The sequence below is a fragment of the Cynoglossus semilaevis genome, chromosome 4, assembly GCF_000523025.1.
Source record: "Cynoglossus semilaevis isolate Cse_v1.0 chromosome 4, Cse_v1.0, whole genome shotgun sequence".
Taxonomy (NCBI): Eukaryota; Metazoa; Chordata; class Actinopteri; order Pleuronectiformes; family Cynoglossidae; genus Cynoglossus; species Cynoglossus semilaevis.
The window spans coordinates 12,032,951-12,055,542 of NC_024310.1; the positions used below are offsets into that span (position 1 = coordinate 12,032,951).

The following is a 22,592-nucleotide window of genomic DNA, read 5'->3' on the forward strand; positions in this document are numbered from 1 at the left end:
ACACAGTAAAATGAAACAAATGACCAATTCATTCACCAAGTTCATTCAAAGAGAGTCAATATTGTTCTACTTGACCTCCATACTGCAGAGGTGAGAGTACAATGTGCTGTATAACCTGGAACAACAACAGAAACTTCCCAGCTATTGCAAAGAGTATTCATTTCTAAACCTGGTGTAAATGATTTTTGACACTTCTGTCTCTATTTCTCAGCCCAGTGGTGGACTACTGACCTACTTTGGATTTGGTCACACCTTTTAAATTATTTTTGCTTCTACAGATTACAAAAACTGTCCAGACAATAATTATTGACTGTTGGAGAAAACTGCAGTTTCTGGAGAAAAAACAGCCACGTAGATTACACACAACATACAAACTCCATACAGTTAAACCAAGAAAACTCTAAAATTTCCAAATAAAAGCTGTGCTTGTCCTATACCGTGGCTCACCTGCAAAAACTGACTGTTAAACAACAACGCACATGACTGTAAGCCTGTTAATACACAAACACATCCTTCAGCACCTCCTTATTGTTGATCTTCCCCTCACCTCCTAATATGTCAAGTGTCACCTGTCGGCTCCCTAACCTGGTTGTTCCCACTCACATCACACTGTAAAAACAGCCCAGAGGACGGCCTGTCATAGCCAAGCACGCAGACTCTAACCCCACCTCAGTGTTACTGTCACCACCCTGCCCACACATCAGTGAAGGGTCAGGTTCCACTGATGACTGACGAGTCAACCTCTATTGCTGTGGACCATCATTGTTGTCTGTGGAGTATTAAGATAATGGAGTAGGTGGCAAACCTGATGTTGAGCTACTTGTGTTGCAGGCTGCAGCTGCAGGGTGAGGCCATTAAAGGCTGGGCTGGTTTTGAGAACTACGCTGCTTCCATCCAAGTTTATAACATCTGTAATCTTTTTCCTGTCAACACAGAGTTGCAGGTCTTCTTTTTTCATGTTCTGAAATATGAGATTATTTTTATATATAATAATCACATATATCGGTGATGTTCACTGACAATTCACCAGGGCCACTATCACAGAGCAACAAGTAAGATTTAAAGCCATGATTCTTTTACCATTCACATGTAATCATTGTCAATAAATGACATCATATTCTACAGCAGTAGAACTGCAGCTAATGTTTGACTGATGACTAAATGATTACTGCGCTCAAAATTAAATCATGACAGAATCTGCCTTCGTTCCAAACTTTTCGAAAACCAAAGCCAAACGTATTTCAGCTGACTGAGGCAGTTTCAGCCTGCTGGTGACAACCATCCAGTTCCTATATATTATCTATGGATGTGAGCTGTGTGAAGCAAGAAGAAACTGCTTTGATTTACATAGATTCTCCTGCATCTAACAGGGAACAGGTTGCCTGACGATTGAATTACCAAGCTGGTAAGAAAATGTCATATATCATGCCTCACATTTGTCACTTCCCCCAGTGTAATGACGTTTGATGTGTCAATCAGTGCACAGACGGGCGTGGCTCAGCAAATCTGCACATTCTGCCATTCCAGTTTTTAAAGTACTTTAAAGTGAAGTGCACATGGCAGGAGTGACGACAAATGAGAAAAACAGAACTGGCTACAGGGGAAAACTGGGAAGAGGGGAAATCCAGCAACCAATGCAGCAGCGAACTCTCTAATAGGCTAATAAAGTCCAAGTATAGACTGCCTTTCCTCAGACTGCAGAGCAGGGCACCAATTGAAGGCACAGGAAGCTAATGGCCGGTTGAGTAAAAGCCACAGAGGAATGCTCCGTGGTGAAGACAACCTTCTCAGGATAGACAAGCGCCCGCTCTGGAGTGCTTCCCTGTCATGAGCTGACACTGCCCAGGAACAGTGACGTCGGCCCAAGTCTGAGGTTATGTGGCATTTTAAGGCTAACAAAGGAAGCCACAACCACCCTCTGGCTTCACCACACCCCAAAGTAGTGCTACGTGGTTTGCAGCCATGGGGTGTAAACCAAGGGCAGGGCACTTTAGTAATGTCAACCTGGCCTGAAGAGTGGCTTTGAGAGGAGAGTACAGTACATTGTGTCTTCATGTGAATCACAAACTTTTGTGGGCGGATCTGCTGCCAACTGACTGAGGCTGAGGCTGTCGGTGCAACAGCAGCAGCAGAAGCTGCAGCCATGGGGTTGTTGACAGATGATAGTTTGGTGAAAAGGTGTTCCCTGCGGCTGGACACACAACACACTACACTACAGCCGTGTCACATAGTCTTGGAATGCAGCTGAGGAAGGAACCGGGGTCTGTTACACCCATACAGATTCACTCCTCTCTGCCCGTCTGTGAACTGTTTGGGCTTGAAAACAAACACGCCCCCTTTTCATCCCCACTCGACCGGGTTAAACACAGCTGCAGGGTTTCTGGGATGCAAACAGTGACATTGAGAAGAGAAGCAGTCAGCAGGGGTGAGAGCGAGGGGGGAGGCAGTTTTGACACACAGGTGACAGGCTGCTGGCTACTGTAAAAAAACTGGATGTCCACCGCGACTCTGGACCTGCAGCAGACTTCAGGGGAAGCTGCTGATTCTGTAGAAGGATGTTGGAACTCAACCAAAGTCAGAAACAGACTTCTTTTATGAAGAGAGAAGAAGTGAAATCCAGACAAAAGCAGCAGTTTCACAAACAAAGCTGATGCACACACATCTAATTCTCAGTTGTCATATGCGAGACAAAGAACAGGAAAATCTAGGCTGTGAACACACCTTTTCTCACACATCTTCTCTGATGGTGTCAAGTACAACCCCGAAGCACAGCGGAAGATATAAATCTGAGAGTATTTAAAGTACTCTGTTTAAACACTGAGAGAATGGAAACAAGGCTTTCATACATAAAATATCCAAGTGTGAATTACATTCACTCTTAAGACTAATGAACCCACGGGTTTTCGATGGAACAGCAGCAAAAACCAACATCGGTAGCTGAGGGTACGAGGAATCAAAAGGGCTGACATCATCAAACCACAAAGAGCTCATTTTGGTGAGATAATCGAGGCAGAATCTCACTTCACAGATGACTGACTTTATGTTTCGGCAGCAGCAGGGAGGAAAAGTCTGGTCTCTTACCTCATCGTCTGGTCAGCGAAGGATTATCGATTGGCCGCAGCGATTTTAAACCCCACGTCAGAGAAGGCACATGAAAAAGAAACAGACGTGACAACATGAATCTCACAAACATCAGGAAGATGAGAAGACTAACTGTATACCCAGAGTTCCCCGACAATGCATTTCAGACATTAGTCTCAGTAATCAATGACTGACTTATAATGATTGTAATATTTTATTTTATTGTTGTTCTGGTTTCATTCAAGTTAAGGACATTACAAGATCGAATGACTTGTCAACAACACAGTCACAGGTTAATTAGTAAGAATCAGCAAGTTGTCTGATTAAATTAAATTAATTAAAAGTACAAATAATTGGTTGTTGCAAACAGTTTTACAACAGTAAAAAACAAGGTGCATTTGAACATGTCACTTAGCCTAGTTTTAAATTTAAAAAGCCCCACATTTTTAAATAAAACAAAATGCATAGTCAGGGGTCCCTACTCTATCTCTCCATTAGTCTGGGGGTCACCTGAATGGAAACGTTGAAGCCCCTGGGATTAAGGGTGGGGCTACAGGATCAAAACCAGCTTTTTGTCCCTTTGTGAGAGAAAATATGACACTAATGTCCACATGTAAACATTTAATATAGAAGAAAAAGTAGTAGTAGTAGTATTCACCCTGACTGTAAAATGTTTGTGTGCTCAAATACTGCAGAACCAGCCTCAGTAAGTATAGCGGCTAGCTCTCATTTTTAGCAAAAATTCTTTGGCAGGATGACATGCAAATACACTCGTGCACACTGTTGACAAAGCAAACAAATGAACGTGAAATGTATACATCCTCCACCTCCACTCTGCAAATAAGGCTGCAAATTTGGAGCTGAAAATATCTGATTACAGACATGCTCACCATGTTATCAACATCAAATTCTTGAGCTCCACCATAACGACTACTCGCTTCGCTACATTCAATTTTTCTTGCAGATCATTTCCTGACCTAAATGTGGCACCGGTGATGCTGTCAGTGCGGCCACAGACAGCAGCGAGGCTGCTCGTGTCCCTCCACCAGGCTTTCCCTGAGGAATGTTATCCACTGCTGACTGTGCCACCCATCCTCACCACTGACTTTCCTGCTAGCGGTCTTCCTGAGGGAGACTTTGCTATTAGAGTGACTGATGCCATGGACCGATTTTGCTGTACTGGATAAGTGGGTTATGGGCTTGGGAAAAAAGTAGGTCTGGTTCCATCTACAGTTCAAAAGCAGGCTGTATGTGAGAGATTTAATGAGCTACTTCATTGTCAGTGTCGAGATGGAACATTAGTAAACCCTCTGATGTACACCAGAACTGCAAAGATACTGTGTCTCAGGCAGAAAAGGCTTATTCAGTGGGTGAAAAAAAGAGGTTAAACATGGCAGAACTAACATTTGAACTTAACACCAGGATGTAAAATCTAAGGAGCCCGAATAGAATGGACTACTGTAAAATGCTAAAGGTAAATCTTTGGCCAAGCTGCTTAAGCAAAAAATGAATACATAAAGAACTAAAGTATTTTGTTGTCTTTTAACTGGTGCTGTTAAATGGTTACAAATTTTAATCTGATTATGACTGGATAGCTGTGGGTAAATCTCAATTATTCATTATGTATCATGGTCATAATGAACCGTAATTAATCACGATTAATGAATCTAGAATTCTAAGTTAATCGAGATTGTTGAATATACAGTGAGCATCACTCAGCCACATAGGTTAAAAAAAAGGAATCCGATTAATCTTCAAAAACATCACCCTTGAACTGAAATGAAAACTCAGCACTATTGTTTTCTGCTTTCTGCACTGCAGACATTGGGCAAGTGCACTGGTTACCTCCCACTTTCTCCATTCTGTCTCCATCTCCAACACACCCTCGCTCTGTTTACACCACAGGCAGGAGTTTAACAAACCAGATGTTTCAGTGCAACCCAGACTCTCTACCATACTGGCAAAATGCAGCAAATCTTAAACCCCCCCACCCCACTGTACTGTGTCTTGGTGGAGTGAATTCACTGTATTCCTGTATCATTAGCAGGGCTGCATTTTATAGACAAACCAAAGACGTTCATTGTACTGTGAACAAAGGGCCAAGACTCCACAACAATTTCATGTTAGAAAAGATGAAATAGAACTGATTTTAAAGGTACAGTGAGAAGGATTTAGCAACACCACGTGGTGAAGTGGTGACGTTCTTGTTGTAAGATATCACCTAACTATTGACTATTTGGAAGAAATTAAATTTAAATTAAATTAATAATAAATTAAATTAATAATAAATTAAATTAATAATAAATTAAATTAATAATAAATTAAATTAAATTAAATATTTAGTTTGTTTACTGTGATCCAACACGGCGGCCTTAACAGAGAAGCATCGCACCTGATGAAAACAGTGTAAAAGCTAGTGTTGTGAAAAATACCAATTTCTACCAATAGCTGTCACCAAAGCGAACACAGTGCATTTTGACAAAAACCTCTGCACTTGTCAGCTATCGGAATGGCAGCTAATGTGTAAGCTTAATATTACAGCCCTTCAATGAACAGAGGAGTGTCCCAAAATGTATCCTCACAGAGCTCAGAGCTTCTTCTTCGTCTAGATATATAGGTAAATATACAGTATATACACATATAGCTACAGTATATCTATATGTAATGTATCTGTTTCCAACTACAGCAATGGTAGAGTGTGGCCACTCATCATATCACTCTTGCATAACTGCAGAATTACAGTGTGCAGTTCTTCTGTCCCGTGTGTGGAGCAGTGGACGGAATTTCATCCAGCTGAACTGAGAGCAGTCAGCGCGTGTTTAAAAACCTTTAAACACAACACAGCGTTCATTCTTATTCTACATCTCTTCAACCTGACTAATACTTAGCACGTTTACATGGAAGTCAGTAAGTAAGTCAGTCAGCCAGTCAGTCAGCCAGCCAACCAGTCCACAAGAGAGTAATTCAATACAGATATCAGCAGCATCTGGGGAACACACGAGACACACTCACCGTGGTTGAACACTGCGGATCGAAATCGGTTGTTACTGGACGAATTTTCCATCGTTGAAAGTTGCAGTGTGAGCACAAAATCCTGTCTGCAGCTCCTTCTGTTTTTCCCTCCAAACGTGATACTGCTCTCAGCCTGAACACAACTGCAGTGAAACGACAGAATGCTTGAAATGTTAGACCGGACAAACCCGTCCCCCCCTTCTCTGTGAATGCGCCCGCGTGCATGTCGTGGTTCAAGTAAAGACTGGGTTGCCAAGTCTGATATACGTTTACCAAGCTCTCCTTTAAAAACTATATAAATTGCTACGCTTTGGTCAAGGGCCTGACTTATAGTTGAGTTAAAATAATGACTATGAAGTGTCGCTGTATTTGTTTAAGGTCCTCTTGAATTTCAAATTGCATAGTTTATATATTTTTTCTCATATCGCTGCATTGACGTCACTTCTGTTTACTAAGCAAAACTTGCATAATGTGGAAAAGAACCACGTCATGGAAGTGCACCCATTAAAAAAACTTTATGGAAAGAATTAAACATTTCTAGATTTTTTAAGGACATGCACAGCAACAGGCTCAGGGGTTGAGGTGTTGAGGTGTACAGCTGCACAGTTTTTTGAGCTGTGTGCTATATTAACCCCACTAGCCTTATTATCACTGCAGCTGGTTGGTGACTGGCTGAATGTGTGGCGTGTGTGTTTTTTTTTTTTGTTTTGTTTTTTAAATAGAGGGGTTAATCTTTCTTCTCAAACTGGAGTTCTGCAACTTTCAAGGTGAAATTGTTTTGATCAAACTATAAGATTTTAAGTAAGTAAGAGTGCTAAATGCTCACCCTTTAAGACAATTTTTTTTCACCAGTCGAACCCAAACAAGTGTCGCATTTAACCATTCTCGTCTTAGGTTCATGTGAGGTGAGACTTCTTATTTGGGCGGAGAATCGTACAACTTGGCAACTCGAATTTACGCGCTGTCACGGGTTGGTGACGTCAGAGACACCCACCGCTGCAGCTGCTGTCCAAATGAAAACAATCACACGTGGTTGTGATGCGACAGGCGTCACGTGCGAGAATAAACAAAGAAAAAGACAAACAAACACTGCAACACTCAACTTAATGAAAAGGTAAATAAATAAATGATAGAAACTTATCAATACCGGAAAGCAATGTCCTTTTAATTCATTCATTAATTGAATACAATATTTAAATCCTGCGGTTTTGTAGTTATATGCACCGCTTAAAGATAACATTGTATATGTATCTAAGTAAATTAAACAACTGCATATTGACTTAATTGATTTATAGTGTATAATGAAATTTCTGATGGAGAAAAAGCAAAGGTAAAACCAAAGGTAAACTGCGACCTCTGCTGGTAAATGTATTTCAAAAACTAGACTCTTGTTTCTCTCCCTGTAACACGATAAAAACTCGTATTGCAGAAAAAATCGAACTATGGACAAAATTACTGTTTTCGATTAAGTTAAAAGTATTTCTAAATTAAATTATACAAAATCTCATGTTTTACACACCGTATTTCCAAAAATATTATTCATCTCTGCCATTGGTATTAAAAGAATCGTTCATTGTCAAACTCTGGACCAGCACTAGTCCATAGGTCATTTGGTACTGGGCCACAGTGGGACACAGTGAAAAAAAAGTACTTAATTTTTACTAATTTACTTCATTCAAAGAATCCACCATATCAATTTACTTTCTTTATTTAAAGATAATCTGGCAATATTTTAAAATAATAGGTCATTCAGACTCTGATACAAACAGAATAGAGTCTAAAAGATGTTTTATTTTTGTAACCACTCCATAACAGACTAAAACATGTTTCTGCAATTTCTTATTATTTCATTGATTATAAAAACTTTTAATCTCTTTGGTTAAGAAACTCTGCTGCATGGACTTTACTAAATACTTTTTAAGCTCTTGTGGGCCACACAAAACGGCTTGGCAGGCCACATTTGGCCCCCGGGTCTTGAGTTTGACACATGATTTAAGCCATATAAAAAAGGAGGAAAAACTCCATGGTTTGTTTAAGAAGCAACAGTTTTATTTTTAGCTATGACAAAAGGGCAAAAAACAGTCACTTCCACAGAGTCTAAATGTTCATGTTCAGGAATAAAGTGCAGAATAGTTTTCACAGCTTGGGTAAAAAAAAACAAACAAACAAAAAAATTAAAATATGAAAAGTTGACCATGGAGTCGTGTGAAATCTAAATATGACAGAACATGATGAAAACCCAAACAACACTGTATCATCAACGGTATTTAATCCACAGGTTTGCACTGATGATGCACTAAAAAAGGGAATCAGTTCATGATTTTTTTTTTCCGAATCGTTGGCAAGGCTAGCTTACAACAAAGGCACGGCATTGTTCAGAGGTAACGATCCTTTTTCAAAGACATTCTCATTGACTCACCATCCTCACAGACAGACACAAGAAAACATGCTGGACAGGAGTGGAGACAGAAAAGTGACAGAGCGACTCGTTCACAGCACATGCCCACGGAAAGAACGCGTCCACCAGGAGGGGACAGTTTCACAGAAGCGGCTTTGACAGTAGTAGGTTTGCATGCTTAGTCTCACAATTAAGCTGCTGCATTAAACAAACAGTGAAGTAAGCTCCAGAAAGATACGGCCCTGAGCCAAAGGAGAGTGAGGAAGAAGTGAAAGAGAGGTGAGACAAGCTGGGATAAGTGCTCTATTATCAGAGAGGCCAGCCGTGGTTGAAGCCTCCGGGGCATCGCATGTGAAATCAAGCAGTCAATAACAACAGAGTACATCTTTCACAAAGGACCAGTCTGTAGGCAGCAGGCAGATCTGGGACATCACATCCTCTTGGTGGCAAAAGGATGAAGAAAAACCCTGTTTTCTGGGAGAATTCGTGAGTGGAATAATGAAAATTACTCCTGTTTTGCACAGATTTCAACCTGTGCAACATTCGTTTTTCAACCATGCACGAAGAAAATGAATGCCCAAATGAGGCAGGATGCTATCAAGAGGATGGATTTTCCAGATCTCATTTTTAAATTGAAAGGCTCTTTCAGTGTCTTGCATTCATATGTATATCAACCTGAACCGACATAATGTATTTCCTTATCACAAGTAGCCCGAGAGAGGAAATTAACAAACATGGCTTCAGGTAGCCATTTAGTAAATATATATAGCAATATAGTGCAAATAAAAGTACTTAAATCTGTACAAAAGGGTTTCAGTGAATATACACCGTATACGTATATAAACAAATGCTTCATTTTAATCCCCGTTTCCTCTTAGTCTGTCTTTCTCTCACCACATTTTCTCTGTTTTGTTATTCAAAACTACAAGATTTTCGAGCTAAAGAAAGCTCGATCCAGAAGCTTGATTCATCTACCAAGTTCATTAACCATGCGACTTGTAAAAACAACAGTGTTAAAAAACTGGATGAAAGGCAGAAAATCTTACATCAGAAAGGTGCAAGACAGAAAGAGGAAGAGAGGGAGACAGAAATGAGGACCGGTGGAAGAGATTACTTTTAAGGAATTGCGCGTATTTATGCAACGCACACAGAAGAATGTGAGGACAGACATGTTTACTGTCTATACAGTGGTATTTACAGGTACAGCATTTACATGTAAACAAACAGTGGGTCAAACATCTGAAGTACAGTCGAGTGATGAGATGAGTGACTTTACTAGGAACAAGTCTGTTACCCTAAACTGTCATGTCAGTAGTCTGACTTAACATGACCTGGAAATGCTGGGCTGATCGTTTCTGTGAAGTGTGATTTTACAGTGCTTTATGTTGACGCTGTTCCTCAAATCTTTAGTGCTACAGTAAAATTCCGTAGCCGCCACCGTCAGTGGTCTGCCCTTCAGAACTGCAGTCCAATTATGGCTCTGCTTGATTTCAGTTCCACAGCCAAAACATGGCAACCAAACCTCAGTATATAAAATATGTCTGTACATTTTACACTATTTAAAACATTTACAACGATGCCGACTATGTACAGTGATACTATTACAGCACTGGGCTTACGTGATTTACGCCGACAGTTCTAGAAGCTGGAGAGACAAAGTACCAAAGTTATGAGCAGCTATTACAGTATGCGTACCTTGAGCCAGTGCTACACGTTAGAGGAGGGAGGTGGAGGTGGAGGTGGGAGGAGCAGCGATACAGACGTGAGGAGGTCTGAGGTCACAGGAAGCAGGACGTGACCTGACAGCAGTATTTACACCCATGCACTGTACATTGAGCTATTTAAAGCTGGAAAAGTGTCTGACCTGAACATGCCGACACAGGTCGGGATCTGAGCTCAGTGCACACGACTGAACTGAACTGGTTTAGTATTTGTAGTAATTCACATTTAGAACCAAACTAATGAGGTTAAGACTTAGAGAGAAACAACTTAACGTAGTGTGTGAGCTCCTCATCAGGTATTATTAAACGGAAATGATTCTAGAATCATAGTTATAGGTTGGTTTTGTTGCAATTCATTTTTGCATTCAAGCTGTGATTGCAGAAAAAATACTGTTATAGTTAAAAACTCTGGCTTTTCGTTTCCACTTTTTCCTGGATTCAGCCTGAGTTCATTGGTTCAAACATTGAGGGGCATGAATACTGCACCACCTGACACAGGGGGCGCTGTCTCGCTGGAGCGTTCTCTCACTCCCAGCGTTTTTTGTTGCAGTGGGCCCTACTCTGGCTGCTCAGGGTGTGTGTGCAGGCCGTTTTCAGCACGCAGCATGCTGTGGTTTTCCCAGAATGCTTTGTGCAACATGTCCAGCTCAGACATCAGGGGCAGAGCGATGTCCAAGTGCATCTTCAGGTTCTCCAGCCACTCCTCCAGCTTAGTGAAAGCAGGGCTGTGGGTAAAGAAAACAGGAACATCATATTTTTATTGACTGGTAGTAAAAAAATGTAAATGATATTTAAAGTATTTCTTTACATCCAGAAACAGTGTGTTTAAGGATAATTCTTTTAAAGATGACTGACCGTTTGTCTGCGTCCAGGTCACAGCACACAGCAGCCACAGGGAAGAAGGCAGGAGGACAATCTGGAGGACAATAGTGCTCCAGGAAGCCAGACACATTCAGTCCAAAGTCCATGGCCCGGGGGAGATAGTCTGGGTCTGCATTCACTCTGCCAATGATCTGAAGGAAGCAAGAAAATGAATTGATTGAATTGTAAAACTATAGGACCATCTGTGAACCCACATGACTCGTGCTCCATAGTTCCTGCTCAGTTTCTAGTTCATCTGGTGCTTCGTGTGTAAAAGAACCAGACTATAGATGGAAAAAGAACTGACCCACAACATGAAGCCCCCTCCCCCAAAGATTTAAGGCTCTTAAAATATAAGGAAATGTAAAACCACGAAAAACACTGAGAGAGTGTACTTAACATGAAAAAATAATTTAATTAATATAAAAGTCCGTTTTTTAAGTTAAATCTAATCATTCAAGAATTCAGTTAGATTTAAAGCTTTAGTGTCAGGCAAGACTTTTTTGTGCTAAAGCAAAGAAGTGTGGTTCACAATTTTATGAAATCTTGAAACTCATCCTGATATATTAACTATCTGCTGAAAACACTCACCTCACAGAGCATGATGCCAAAGGAGAAGATGTCTACTCTCTCGTCGTAGCTCTTCCCTAAAACATCAAACAGCACAGTCAGTAACAGACATACGGCAGCAGAGATGTCTGTTGGTATCGCTGAACATCAGCAGCTCGTACCGTGGATCATCTCCGGAGCCATCCAGTAAGGGTTTCCCACCACCGTGTACCTCTTCCTGCGATCCGGTCTCTTCAGCCCGGCCAGTTTGCCCTGTGACAGCTCCTCGTGCTTGTCATCGATCATGAGCCGGGCCAGTCCGAAGTCTGCCACCACCACTGTGTTGTCCTGCACACAGGGAATCACCCAGTCAGTCTTCACTTCCTCATTGTTTCAGTAAACACAGATACGTTGTGGAAAAATGTGTAGAATTTAATTACCATATTTCATGAATAGATCTGCAGTTTATATTCTGATTTTTTCAAACTGTACATAAATACTATACATTGTACTATATAAGTACTGAGCATATGGTCAATAGAAAGTCAAGCCCCATATTTCCTAATAAAGCACCACTTGCTTTTTGAAAAAGAGAATTCCACGTTTTTTCCCCCCTCCCTACCACTATGCTGCTCTCCACAGTATTTAAAAATAAATTCTATGGTTGTCAGAGGAAAGAAAATTTTCATTTTAAACAGGGTGACTGTGTGGCCTATGTGATGCATTTCTAGACATGACAAAATGCTGTGTACTATATAGACTGTGTAGTTATGCATATATACATAGTGAATTGCATGGGCTAAGAATGGGAGGCTGTTCTAGATCCTTAATGAAATCATACTGTACAAGCACAGGTATCTCTCTCTCTCTCTCTTGCTCTCTGTCTCTCTCACACACACACACACTGACAGGACTGTACGTGTTCTTACCTCTCGGACTAGACAGTTGTGTGAGTTCAAGTCCCGGTGGATTATGTTCATGGAATGCAGATACGACTGGGAGAAACACAAGGGGAAAAAAAAATTGGAGAGTTAAAAAAAAAAACAAAACAAAGAAAAACAACAAAAAAAGTTTGCAGTGATTTTCTCAGTCTTGTGCCAACAGCTGAACAACTGAGCCTTGTGTTATCTTTAGTAGCCGGTGAAGTAAGTACAATGACCCAGTCATGTGACACATTCATCATTGTTCTCATATCAGGGAAAAACACTGGGAAACCCTGGTCTAATCCTGCAGGAATTCATGGAGTGATTTGGAAAACACTGTGCACATTATGAGCTCTGTGAGAACTAGATTTACAAGATTAGAAACTGAAAATGTTAAAAAACGTGAACTCACGTGACACCATTCTGTATGTAATGTATGAAGACATGGCACTAAATTAAAAACACTTTCAGGTCAAGACCTCAGTTTTTCTTTTCTTTTTTTTCTAAATCATTGGGTTTTTAAATGTGATGTAGTCTCTCTGGAGACTGGGGAAAAGGGGGAGTTTCTTTTTTTCTTTTTGGGCCTTGGAGTGAGCTCCACAATGTAGATATTTCTGCTCTGAACTCACCATCCCTGCAGCTATGTCCTTGGCAAAACTGACTCGTTGGTTCCAGGGATAATTGCTGTCCTGTGAAGGAGAGAGAGAGAGAAAAAATCTAAGTCAATTATCCAGGACTTCGGGAAACCAAAAACTGTACTGGAAATGGAAAATGTTGATTATATTTAACAATTGATTATATTTATTCTATATACTCTGTCTTTTGTATTTTATTCTACTTACTCTTCAGGAAAGAAATATGAATATAAACACTGCAGAGTGGGGAGCACAAATAATAATAATAATAATTTGCCCTGCAGTGTTGCAACAGCTCTGTGCTCCTTAGGGGCCCTGCCCCCTACTTTTGTAACATTATTCTTTTTTTTTGTTTATTTATTTGATTACCAAACATCTGAGCTGTAGGTGAATTTCCTCAACGTTTGTTCATAAAATTCTCTCTTATTTAGTTTATTGTCTAGTAAAAGAACATGTTTTTTTTTTCACGTGTATGTTGTTCAGTCAGCGGGACTGAACCAGACAGACGCTCCTCACTCTCACCATCTTTTTGATGATCTCCCTCAGAGTTCCTCCTTTGATGTACTCTGCGATGAAGTTCAGTCTCTTGTCTTTGTACAGGACTCCAATGAACTTGAGCACATTAGGATGATCCAGGCAACGCATGACCTTCACCTGAGGAGACGGAACACAGAAATATAGACAAATTATCATGTACTATTTCATAGTCATATTTTCACCCTCCATCATCAAACATTAAACAACATCTGTATGAGATCAACTTAATGACACGAGACATAGGCTGACTTTGAACAAACAGCCACAGGGGGGCAGTATAGTCGGGCTTATTGTGGTCAGGGTTTGTTTATCCCCTCCCCTCCTTGTTTTGACTTTAATTTTGTTCTCAGCCAGGACATATTAAGTAGAAAAGTCAAATTTACTGCAGCTGCAGCAGAAAACAAAATATCACATGGACAAAATGACAGGATGAGAATTTTATGACCCATAAATATCTTAATTACTGAAAAATATTTTTAATGAAGAAGAAAGAAATGGTTTTCATGGTGACATCTTCAGTAATAATTTTTTTTTTTAATTCTTCTTTTATTTGTTATTATGGGTCATTTGTAAAAATTTATTCATTATATTTCCACTAGATAGCACTGTTGTCAGGTTTCAACAACAACAAACGACCAAACCTTTCCTTTTATTCTTATTCTTATTGAATATTAAACTAAGTAAAGATCAACATCTAAATTTGATAACATTCAAGGGGATTTAAAAATAGAAATATCCAGTTCTAAACTGTTTTTTTCTTTCATTTTCACTGGGTTTGACTTCCGAATTATTTATTATGGTCTGGTTGTCTGAATGAGGAACTTCCACACCAGGGGAACTTCGAAGTGAGACAAAGATTATTAATCTGTATTTTTTTAACTTACCTCTTTTAAAAAGGTTTTCTGTGTCTCATCGTCAAAGCGAATCAACTCCTTCATCACCATCACCTCCCCTGTCTCCCTGTGCGTCACCTGTGACCAACCACAGTGATACATAACACTCAATAAGTACAGGTCATAGTTACATTAGACATAGAGGCAGATGCTTTTCTTCAACAATTAGATGGAATATGAATCAAACATAATTTATATTTAAATAATAATTTAAAGATGAGCTAAGTCTGAAAACATTACTGTCTCCAAATTGTTATAAATTGACAGGCTGCAGCTGATGAAAATCATATAAAAATACTAAGAAAAAACAGGTCAAGGAACCAGAAACCTGACTGACTGGCGTCACTGTTATGACATAACCTGAGTCTCTACCTTGATGGCTTGTCCAAAGCAGCCTTTTCCCAGCACCTCTCCGTGGATGAGGTCAGACGGACGGAAGATGCGATGTGTTCTGTTGGAAACGACACGCAGTGATTCTGAGCGGTTTATGTCTTTCCTCTGGGAGATGGGTGAAGCGGCGTTGCTGGTGTCTGGCGACTTCTCAGTGCTGTAGCTCCGCCTTCAACAATCGATGACATGGTGAAATTAGCAACTTTCTTTGAAAATGGGCTGAGTCGGCATGAATGGTTGGTTAGCTTCTTACGTGATGATGCGAGACTTGAGGCTGCTGATGTCAGGGTTGGGGGCCTGGGTGATGGGGAGGATGGGGCTGGGCCCATCAGTCAGAGGGGGGGACAGGGGTCCGTCCACCTGTCCTCCAGTCTCTAAGTGACCTCCCTCCAGCCCGTGACTGTGAGGGTCGTGTTCGATGGTGAGCTGCAGCAGCCGGCTCGTCTCCTGGATCAGCAGGTCGATCTGGAGAAAAGATGGATGACGAAGAGGAGGAGGAGAAATCCAAATTTAGAACAGCAGAGATGTTTCACAGAAAATAAATAAATAATGTAATGGATGAAGGTTTTAACACTGGGCTCAGATCAGTTTATTCAGCTTTTAACTCTGCCACTCCAGCATGAATAATAAAATATTTAATTTCCCTTAAGGAAGAAAAAGTCATTAAAGTGAAGGCATCCACTGCTCTAAACCATTAACCAGATCACCGAGTAGATTTAGAATTAAAGCTAGCTAAGCTTAGCTCTGGTGTCATCAGGACTGTTGTAGCTAACATTAGCTAGCTCGCATTTTAATAGTGTGCCATAAATTATAAATGCTATTAAATGTTTCTTTTTAAAATACATTATTGAGTTTGAAATTAAGAAAATAAATTCAAAATCTATCATTAGCTAATTTAGGAGATGAACAACAATGAACTGCAGTTCCATTCAATGTTGTACAATGGAGTACATGACGTCAATGACCCAGGCACAGTATGAGCAATGAATACCTCGTCCAGAGGAACGTTGTGAACTGGAGTTCCATTAATTTCCAGGATCCTATCTCCCACATGAATGGAATTCTTCACATCAGGACTAATGCAGTCGGGGTCCACTCTGGAGGACGAAGAAGAGACAGATAACACCTGAATAAGAAGTTTCTGCTCAACATTTTCTCTCCGGCTTATCACAGCGACCGGGACGTAAAATTACTCTCCCTCACTTTGACAATTTTATTAAGTTTAATCTCTTCCCACTTTTAATCCTCCCCCAGCTTTGAGTCCCTGTCCTTCACCTCCGTGGCACGTCTTCCTCACTCTACAGCTACAGAGAAGTTAGACTCACTGTGAGACTCTGATGGTGCGACCGAGATCTGGGCTGAAGCAGTTGGTCGGACTGAGCGGTTGATCAATGGCCACTGAAAAACCACGCCCCCTGCGTCCGTTGTTGCCGTCGGCCGAGGCCGGGATGGACACCAGTGTGACGGTGTGAGGGATTTTGGAACATGGCGAGTCGGGTAGCGGCACTGGTGAGACGATGGTCTGGTAGTAGCAGTGACCACTGGAGGCAGAGAACAGAGGAGAGAGAGGGGGGAAAACAAAGGTTATTAATGTCCAAATTAACAGGTTTATCTCGTTAACTGCTTCCTGGAGTTAATCAGATTATGTTTATTAGTAATCCATCCAATAATACCACCATCCACAGTGAACACACATGTTGTTGTTTGCACACACGTCACCAAAACACATGCAGCTTACAGCTTAAAGACATGTATCCTCTTATGCCCTACACACTAATTTGGAGAGTTTCAACTCAAGGCACGTGGGACAAACCCGGCCCATCACGTCATTTCATGCGGCCCACCACAGCTTCACATTTGCATGGATGTCTTGAGGCTTGTACTGATGAGTACTGGATAGGTTAAACCCAATGATCAAAGTCTTTGTTTTTAACAAATGCATGATGGGTAATTTTATTTTCACTACTTTCTTATTTCAATTCTAATCAAATGTACAGTTAGCATGAACCACATTTTTTTTGACACATTCTACACAAAAATATTCTCATTTTGCTTGATGTTAATATTTTAAATTATTTTTTTCATTTATTTTATTTATTTATTATAACTCCATCATTATTGCGCTCCACAACTAGAGAAGTCATTTACATGAGGGTCGATTTCCTCCTCTCCTCTGACCTGATGCAGCTCACAGACCAACACTTTTCAACACAGGCCGACGTATCTGTGCACACATCTGAGCAGGAAACTGTTACCTATGTGAAACACTTGGTTTTGGGGATTCCTTTCTCTCCCCTGTATTTGATTGGCTGAAGTGTATTCTTCTGTTCTTAGTCAATGACTGGCTGCTCAAGTTTGGATCAATATCTGCCTGGAATGACGCTCCCATCTCTACTAAATCAGCAGAAATACTAAAGAGATTTCTGTTTTTTTTTATTGTCTCAAATGTGTTGCGTTTATTGTCCCCCCCCCCCCCCCCCCCCCCGTCTCCCGACTGTTGATCTGTTCATATCTGCCTTTAAAAATATATTTTCAAATTAGCCAATAAAAATGCAACAAATAAAAAATTCAATTCAAATATTCTAGTGTGCTTGTCATGTTTTTCCGCTGCATCTGACATCAGCTGTCAGCACATTTTGTCACATTGTGAACAAAAAGCCCTCTGAAGTCCAGATTAACTGTGGAAAATGTCTGTTTTTTTCATAGTCTTAAGCAGCTTTGGCTTTTTCTTTGTAGCCTTTGTTGCCCTTAGAGGGGGTTTTAGTCGGATTACCCTGTGGCAGAAAAGATAATTAAGGAAAATTAAGTAAAACAAGTTGGTGAAAGTTACTGGAAATTTACAGAAAGCCAAGCAGCACTAACTTGATTTTCCACTTGAGTTTCACTGTGAGGAACATTTGAAATACATCCATTGAAACTGCTCTGAATGTCTTTATATTTGACTGAGTGCTTCTGGAATATTGTGCTGTTTATGAGTTTAGCTCACCAGTAAAGATTGGATCTCTCCACCAGGGCGTACGTGTCTCCATCACCGATGAACGATCTGCACCTCAGGCAGCTGAAACATTCAGGATGATACTTATGCTCCCCGGCAACCTGAGACAGAGACACAAACAGAGAAGATCAGGCAACTGTGAGGAAATGGGTTTTATAGTTGCTGAGAAAAAAACATTAAAATCAAAGATTCACAGCAGTTATTTGGTTTGGACTGAACTGATTCAATAAGAGAAAAGATATACTGCAGCTGAGACATGGACTGTACTGCAGCGTGTATTATGTCTAGTATTTTGACATATACAGCATGTTGTTTTTTTAAAATACAATATATGTATATATAAAACATAGCATACAGTATATGGTAAAATATAACGTGAAAACACAATACATATGCCTGTAAAATCATGATATATATTGTGCAGACTAAGTTCTGTTCTCACTTGTTATATTTATGTATAACAGACTACACACTGTATTTGGGTTCTACTGTACACGTGTAGAGAAAGAAAGACGGAGGGGAACTAGAGACCGAGACCTTCACAAATCAAGATTCATCATTTACCCAAAGTGTACAGAAATATAAATATGATGATTAACCACATGGTTTGTGGAAATACCTTTGCCTTGTTGTTCCTTTAACCCATGTCGTCGCTCTGGGCAACTCTGATTCACTGGAGATGTAAAGCAGCTCCACATCAATACTGAACCTTTTAACTGTTTCATGTAAACTGTGGCCTATTGATGACAAAAACCCCAGCCCAACCCACACACACACACCCTACACACACACTCTCAAAGCAGTAATTGGTGTCTATGATTAAACATGAGCCACATTTCATGCTTTAAATGCTAGAAAAATGCCAATGGAGCAGACGCTCCCTGACGGCAGCTCAACTCCAACCATCTGTAATGCTAATGCGGTGCATCCTGAGCTGAAGAGGTGCAGGGCAAACAGGACAGCCAGAGGAAGAGGGGCCAGATTCAAAGGCAAAACAATTTAAATAATGTCTGCTCAGTGTTCCAGAAAACAATCTGACTTGCAGAACCTCAAGTGAAACGGCCTTTTTTATGTATTTTCAATGCTAATTCAAACCTTCTTCGCAACATATAACTGGGTTCAAATACATTAATGTATATGCTCTGGCAAACACTGTCACTGTTAAAACATATATAACCTACGTCTTCTTAAGCTCTTCCCATTTACATAACCATATTCACTATGGACAAAACAAAATCTTACTTATGTAGACCTGCAAAATGTCAGCACAAACAGGCAAACAAATAAAATACACTTAGTGCATATGTAGATATATATATATATATATATATACATTTACATATACTAAATATATTTATAATATATACTAAATTCCCATAACATACTAATAGGACACTACTGTATAAATGTAAAATATACATATATATTATTATATTATATACCATATGTGTGTATATAATTATTTGATTAAGATGAAAAACTGAACATATTCTGCATATTTCCATTTTAGTTAGGGATAAGTCATGGACCGGACTCGGACAGACATGTTCTCAAATGTCAATATAAACAAAAGAAAATGAGGTGAAAAGGCAGAGGAAACGAGAATCAATAAAATCATTATTTAGAGCCATGTGTCTGTTGGCTCTGGGCACACACACACACACACACACACACACTCAGAACCATGTGGCACCGCTGCCTGAGGACCCGCAGTGAAAGACACCGTGTGATTGGTTTAATTACCGGCCTTTTAAGTAATTATTCTGTGCAGCTGCTTCCAAGACAACAGGACAGGACTGTATGTTAAAGTCTGGGTTTTTTTAATCAAAAATGAGGATGAATTTCAATGGTTGACAACAGCAAGAATCAGCAAGAATTTCAGAAACCTCCTTTAATTCTACATGTAATTTTAATGGCCGTGATGATAACATGGGTCGATAACAGCAAACAGAGAGAGCTAACCATAAATGTGTTTCTATGTTCTGCAGTCTGTCTCATTAACAGAGGAATAAACAGTTCCTGTCAGACACCGGCACTGGCAGGAAACGCCTGTCAGAAAAGACGGAGGGCTAAATGACACCACAGGAAGATTTAAACTTACTCTGGGATCCAGTGTGTGTGTGTGAGACTGCATAGCAGGCAAATGGCAGCCGACATGTCAAGTGGTGCAAAGCCACACGCCCTTTTCATCTCCGTCCAGCTGTCCTCTTTTCCTGTCGCTCCCATTTGTAGCATGACACCCAAGATGTATGTGTGAACACACACCCACACACTGGTGTTGCTGTGTGTCCAGTATCCATTTACATAATGGATTCCCTATTCCATGTTTACTATAGTAAATATATCTCTAAACTCAATCCTTAGCCTTATTTGAAAACTACATTTTGACAAAACAAAATCTCCCTCGGTGTAGACCTCCAAAATGTCCGCACAAGGTCGAAGTGTCCTGGTGCAACAATAGTGTAATAGTGTAGTCTAACACTGTATGCTCCTCGCATTGAATCATAAAATGTTTTCAGATTAGAAAGAATGACAGGTCAAATCAGCACCACGGTCAGCTCCTCCTCAGTGAACGCCTAAATCCCCATTCACTTTCACTGTAAATACTGCAGGTACATGAGCTTCATCACTGCCTTCCTCCACGTCTGCTTTACATTGGCAAGGTTGTTCAACAATACATCTAGGGGGCAGTGCTGAGTTCAAGGTGTTTGAGTACATGCACAGAATCTAATCGAATTTTGACAGACAACAGCTGCTCTATTCAAATTTAGGACTAGCTTCCTCTTTGAAGTGTGAAATAATCATGAGGCTTCTTTGGAAAATACTCGTGTGTGTGTGTGTGTGTGTATTTGGGAATAAGCCTGTAGGGGTTTATCCCTTTATTTGCAGATTAGCTCATCGCGCTCGTGAATGTGTGACTGTGTGACTGTGTGTTAGCCGCTCGCTGTGCCTCATGATTTCCTCTTCTTCATCTTGTAGGAAACCAAAGTGCGTGCACGGGCTGCCCTGAGGGAGGCAGCGAGGGTCGATGACTGGACAGGATTAAGTGGGTCATGTTGCAGTTCTCTGCTCCTCAGATGCCATGGCTAAAGACCGCCGCGGACACATTAGGTCTTTTGACTAAATGTTAAAATGATTTACATTGAAACGCATCCATTCTCAACGCCTCCAGGCTTCACATTCACCTCACCCTGGACAGGAAATGCTGCGTCCAGCTCGCATTACAGCTCTCTCTGTCATAAATCTAGGCTATGGCTTTTCTCAAAAATAAAGAATAAAAATACAATTCAATATCCGATGAATAATTAAAGCCCCTAAATGTTTACTCCCATTTCGTTCTGCTCTGCACATCAGGTCCTTTCAGCTTTTATTTTGATTTCAATGATTTATATTTGTGGCCCTCTGTTGGAGGTATTTACGACTCAGTGACACCCCACAGGTCAGAGACAGGTTGGTGTCTTTCTTTACATTCCTTTAGGTAATTAGTCACACATGCTGACTTTCTCTGAGCTGAGGTTGAGGTCAAGCAACTTAAATGATTAAATTGAAGTCAGCTGTTAAATGTTTAGACACATTTTGAAATTAGATTCTGTTTGTTCAGTGTTATTTCACCATGAACTCCCTATACCCATGGTATCGTATTCAAAGCGTCTTGATTGTTGAAATAAAACCAAGTTTCAAAGTGACTAATTAAATGACACCCACACAGATGTTTGCCACTTAAATGAGGTCTAATTATGCGTGACACACAAATCTCATTGAATATCTAATTACAAAGTTGCCGTCAACATTTTATGAGACCTTTATCCACTGGATCACACACAGTCAACCAAGCCGACACCATAACCACACCAACCAGTGTGGCTGCTGGGACATCAAGATTAACTGCTGCCAGACTACAATAAAATCCAATTAGAGTGAAATTACAACCATAAATCAAGTTCTTTTATCCTGGAATGAATGAGGAAAAAAAAGAAGCGATCAAACCTCCTTCTCCTGACGACGCAAAGATCAAAACCACAGAGGAACCTGCTTCATATTTAGGACATCACAGTTATCTGGGAGGACCTCATTTACACCTTCACTTCCACATCTGGAAACGGCAGCAGGACTCCATGACTTCACCACATTCTGGTTTAATGACGTAGATTACCTCACCTCACCTGAGCAGGAGATCTGGCTCCAGTTAACTTGAGCTTTGACGGGAACAAATACCTTAAATCAATTAAATCCAAAACAAAGTCCAGCTGTGAGCGATACATCCAAATCAACACGCAGTGCGGGGAAACGAGTGGTCAAATGATGTCATGAGGATGTTTGAAAGAAATAGTAAAAACAACACGTGCACACGCGGTACCTGATACTCCTCAGAGTGAGGGGGCTTCAACTGGGTCACATTCCAGGGACGCTCCTGGAAATGCTGTTGGTGGTAAAAAGTTAAAAATGGTTTTGAAACAGATTTAACTCTTCACCTGCCTTCCTCTCATCCATTTCATTTGAAACATTCAAAGACCACTGGGATCTACAGTCTTTGATCCTGCTGCTCCTGCAGCCTGGAGTCTGCTGCAGGAGGTTTGGAGTGTGTGTGTGTGTGTGT

The 22,592-nt window shown here is 40.5% G+C and overlaps 2 protein-coding genes across 5 annotated transcripts in view; both read right to left on the bottom strand.

Moving 5' to 3' along the window:
• Positions 1-6,359, bottom strand: part of septin4b (septin 4b) — a 32,161-nt gene extending 25,802 nt beyond the window's left edge. Inside the window, exons 1-2 of one of the 2 annotated variants that reach the window (XM_017032177.2) lie at positions 6,094-6,359; positions 3,082-3,089 (exon numbers count right to left, since the gene is read on the bottom strand). In XM_017032177.2, the coding sequence (XP_016887666.1) occupies positions 3,082-3,089; positions 6,094-6,145 (60 nt within the window). In that variant the 5' untranslated portion in view covers positions 6,146-6,359. The remainder of the gene's footprint in view (positions 1-3,081; positions 3,090-6,093) is intronic. The other variant, XM_008309216.3, reaches the window with a different exon arrangement.
• Positions 6,360-8,120: 1,761 nt separating this feature from the next.
• limk1a (LIM domain kinase 1a) overlaps positions 8,121-22,592 on the bottom strand; it is a 35,098-nt gene continuing 20,626 nt past the window's right edge. For all 3 annotated transcript variants that reach the window (XM_008309217.3, XM_025054842.1, XM_008309218.3), the window contains 13 exons: positions 17,987-18,096; positions 16,326-16,541; positions 15,992-16,097; positions 15,254-15,465; positions 14,983-15,169; positions 14,602-14,688; positions 13,703-13,834; positions 13,175-13,234; positions 12,552-12,617; positions 11,805-11,970; positions 11,665-11,720; positions 11,068-11,225; positions 8,121-10,937 (listed from right to left, as the gene is read on the bottom strand). In XM_008309217.3, the coding sequence (XP_008307439.1) occupies positions 10,769-10,937; positions 11,068-11,225; positions 11,665-11,720; positions 11,805-11,970; positions 12,552-12,617; positions 13,175-13,234; positions 13,703-13,834; positions 14,602-14,688; positions 14,983-15,169; positions 15,254-15,465; positions 15,992-16,097; positions 16,326-16,541; positions 17,987-18,096 (1,725 nt within the window). In that variant the 3' untranslated portion in view covers positions 8,121-10,768. The remainder of the gene's footprint in view (positions 10,938-11,067; positions 11,226-11,664; positions 11,721-11,804; positions 11,971-12,551; positions 12,618-13,174; positions 13,235-13,702; positions 13,835-14,601; positions 14,689-14,982; positions 15,170-15,253; positions 15,466-15,991; positions 16,098-16,325; positions 16,542-17,986; positions 18,097-22,592) is intronic.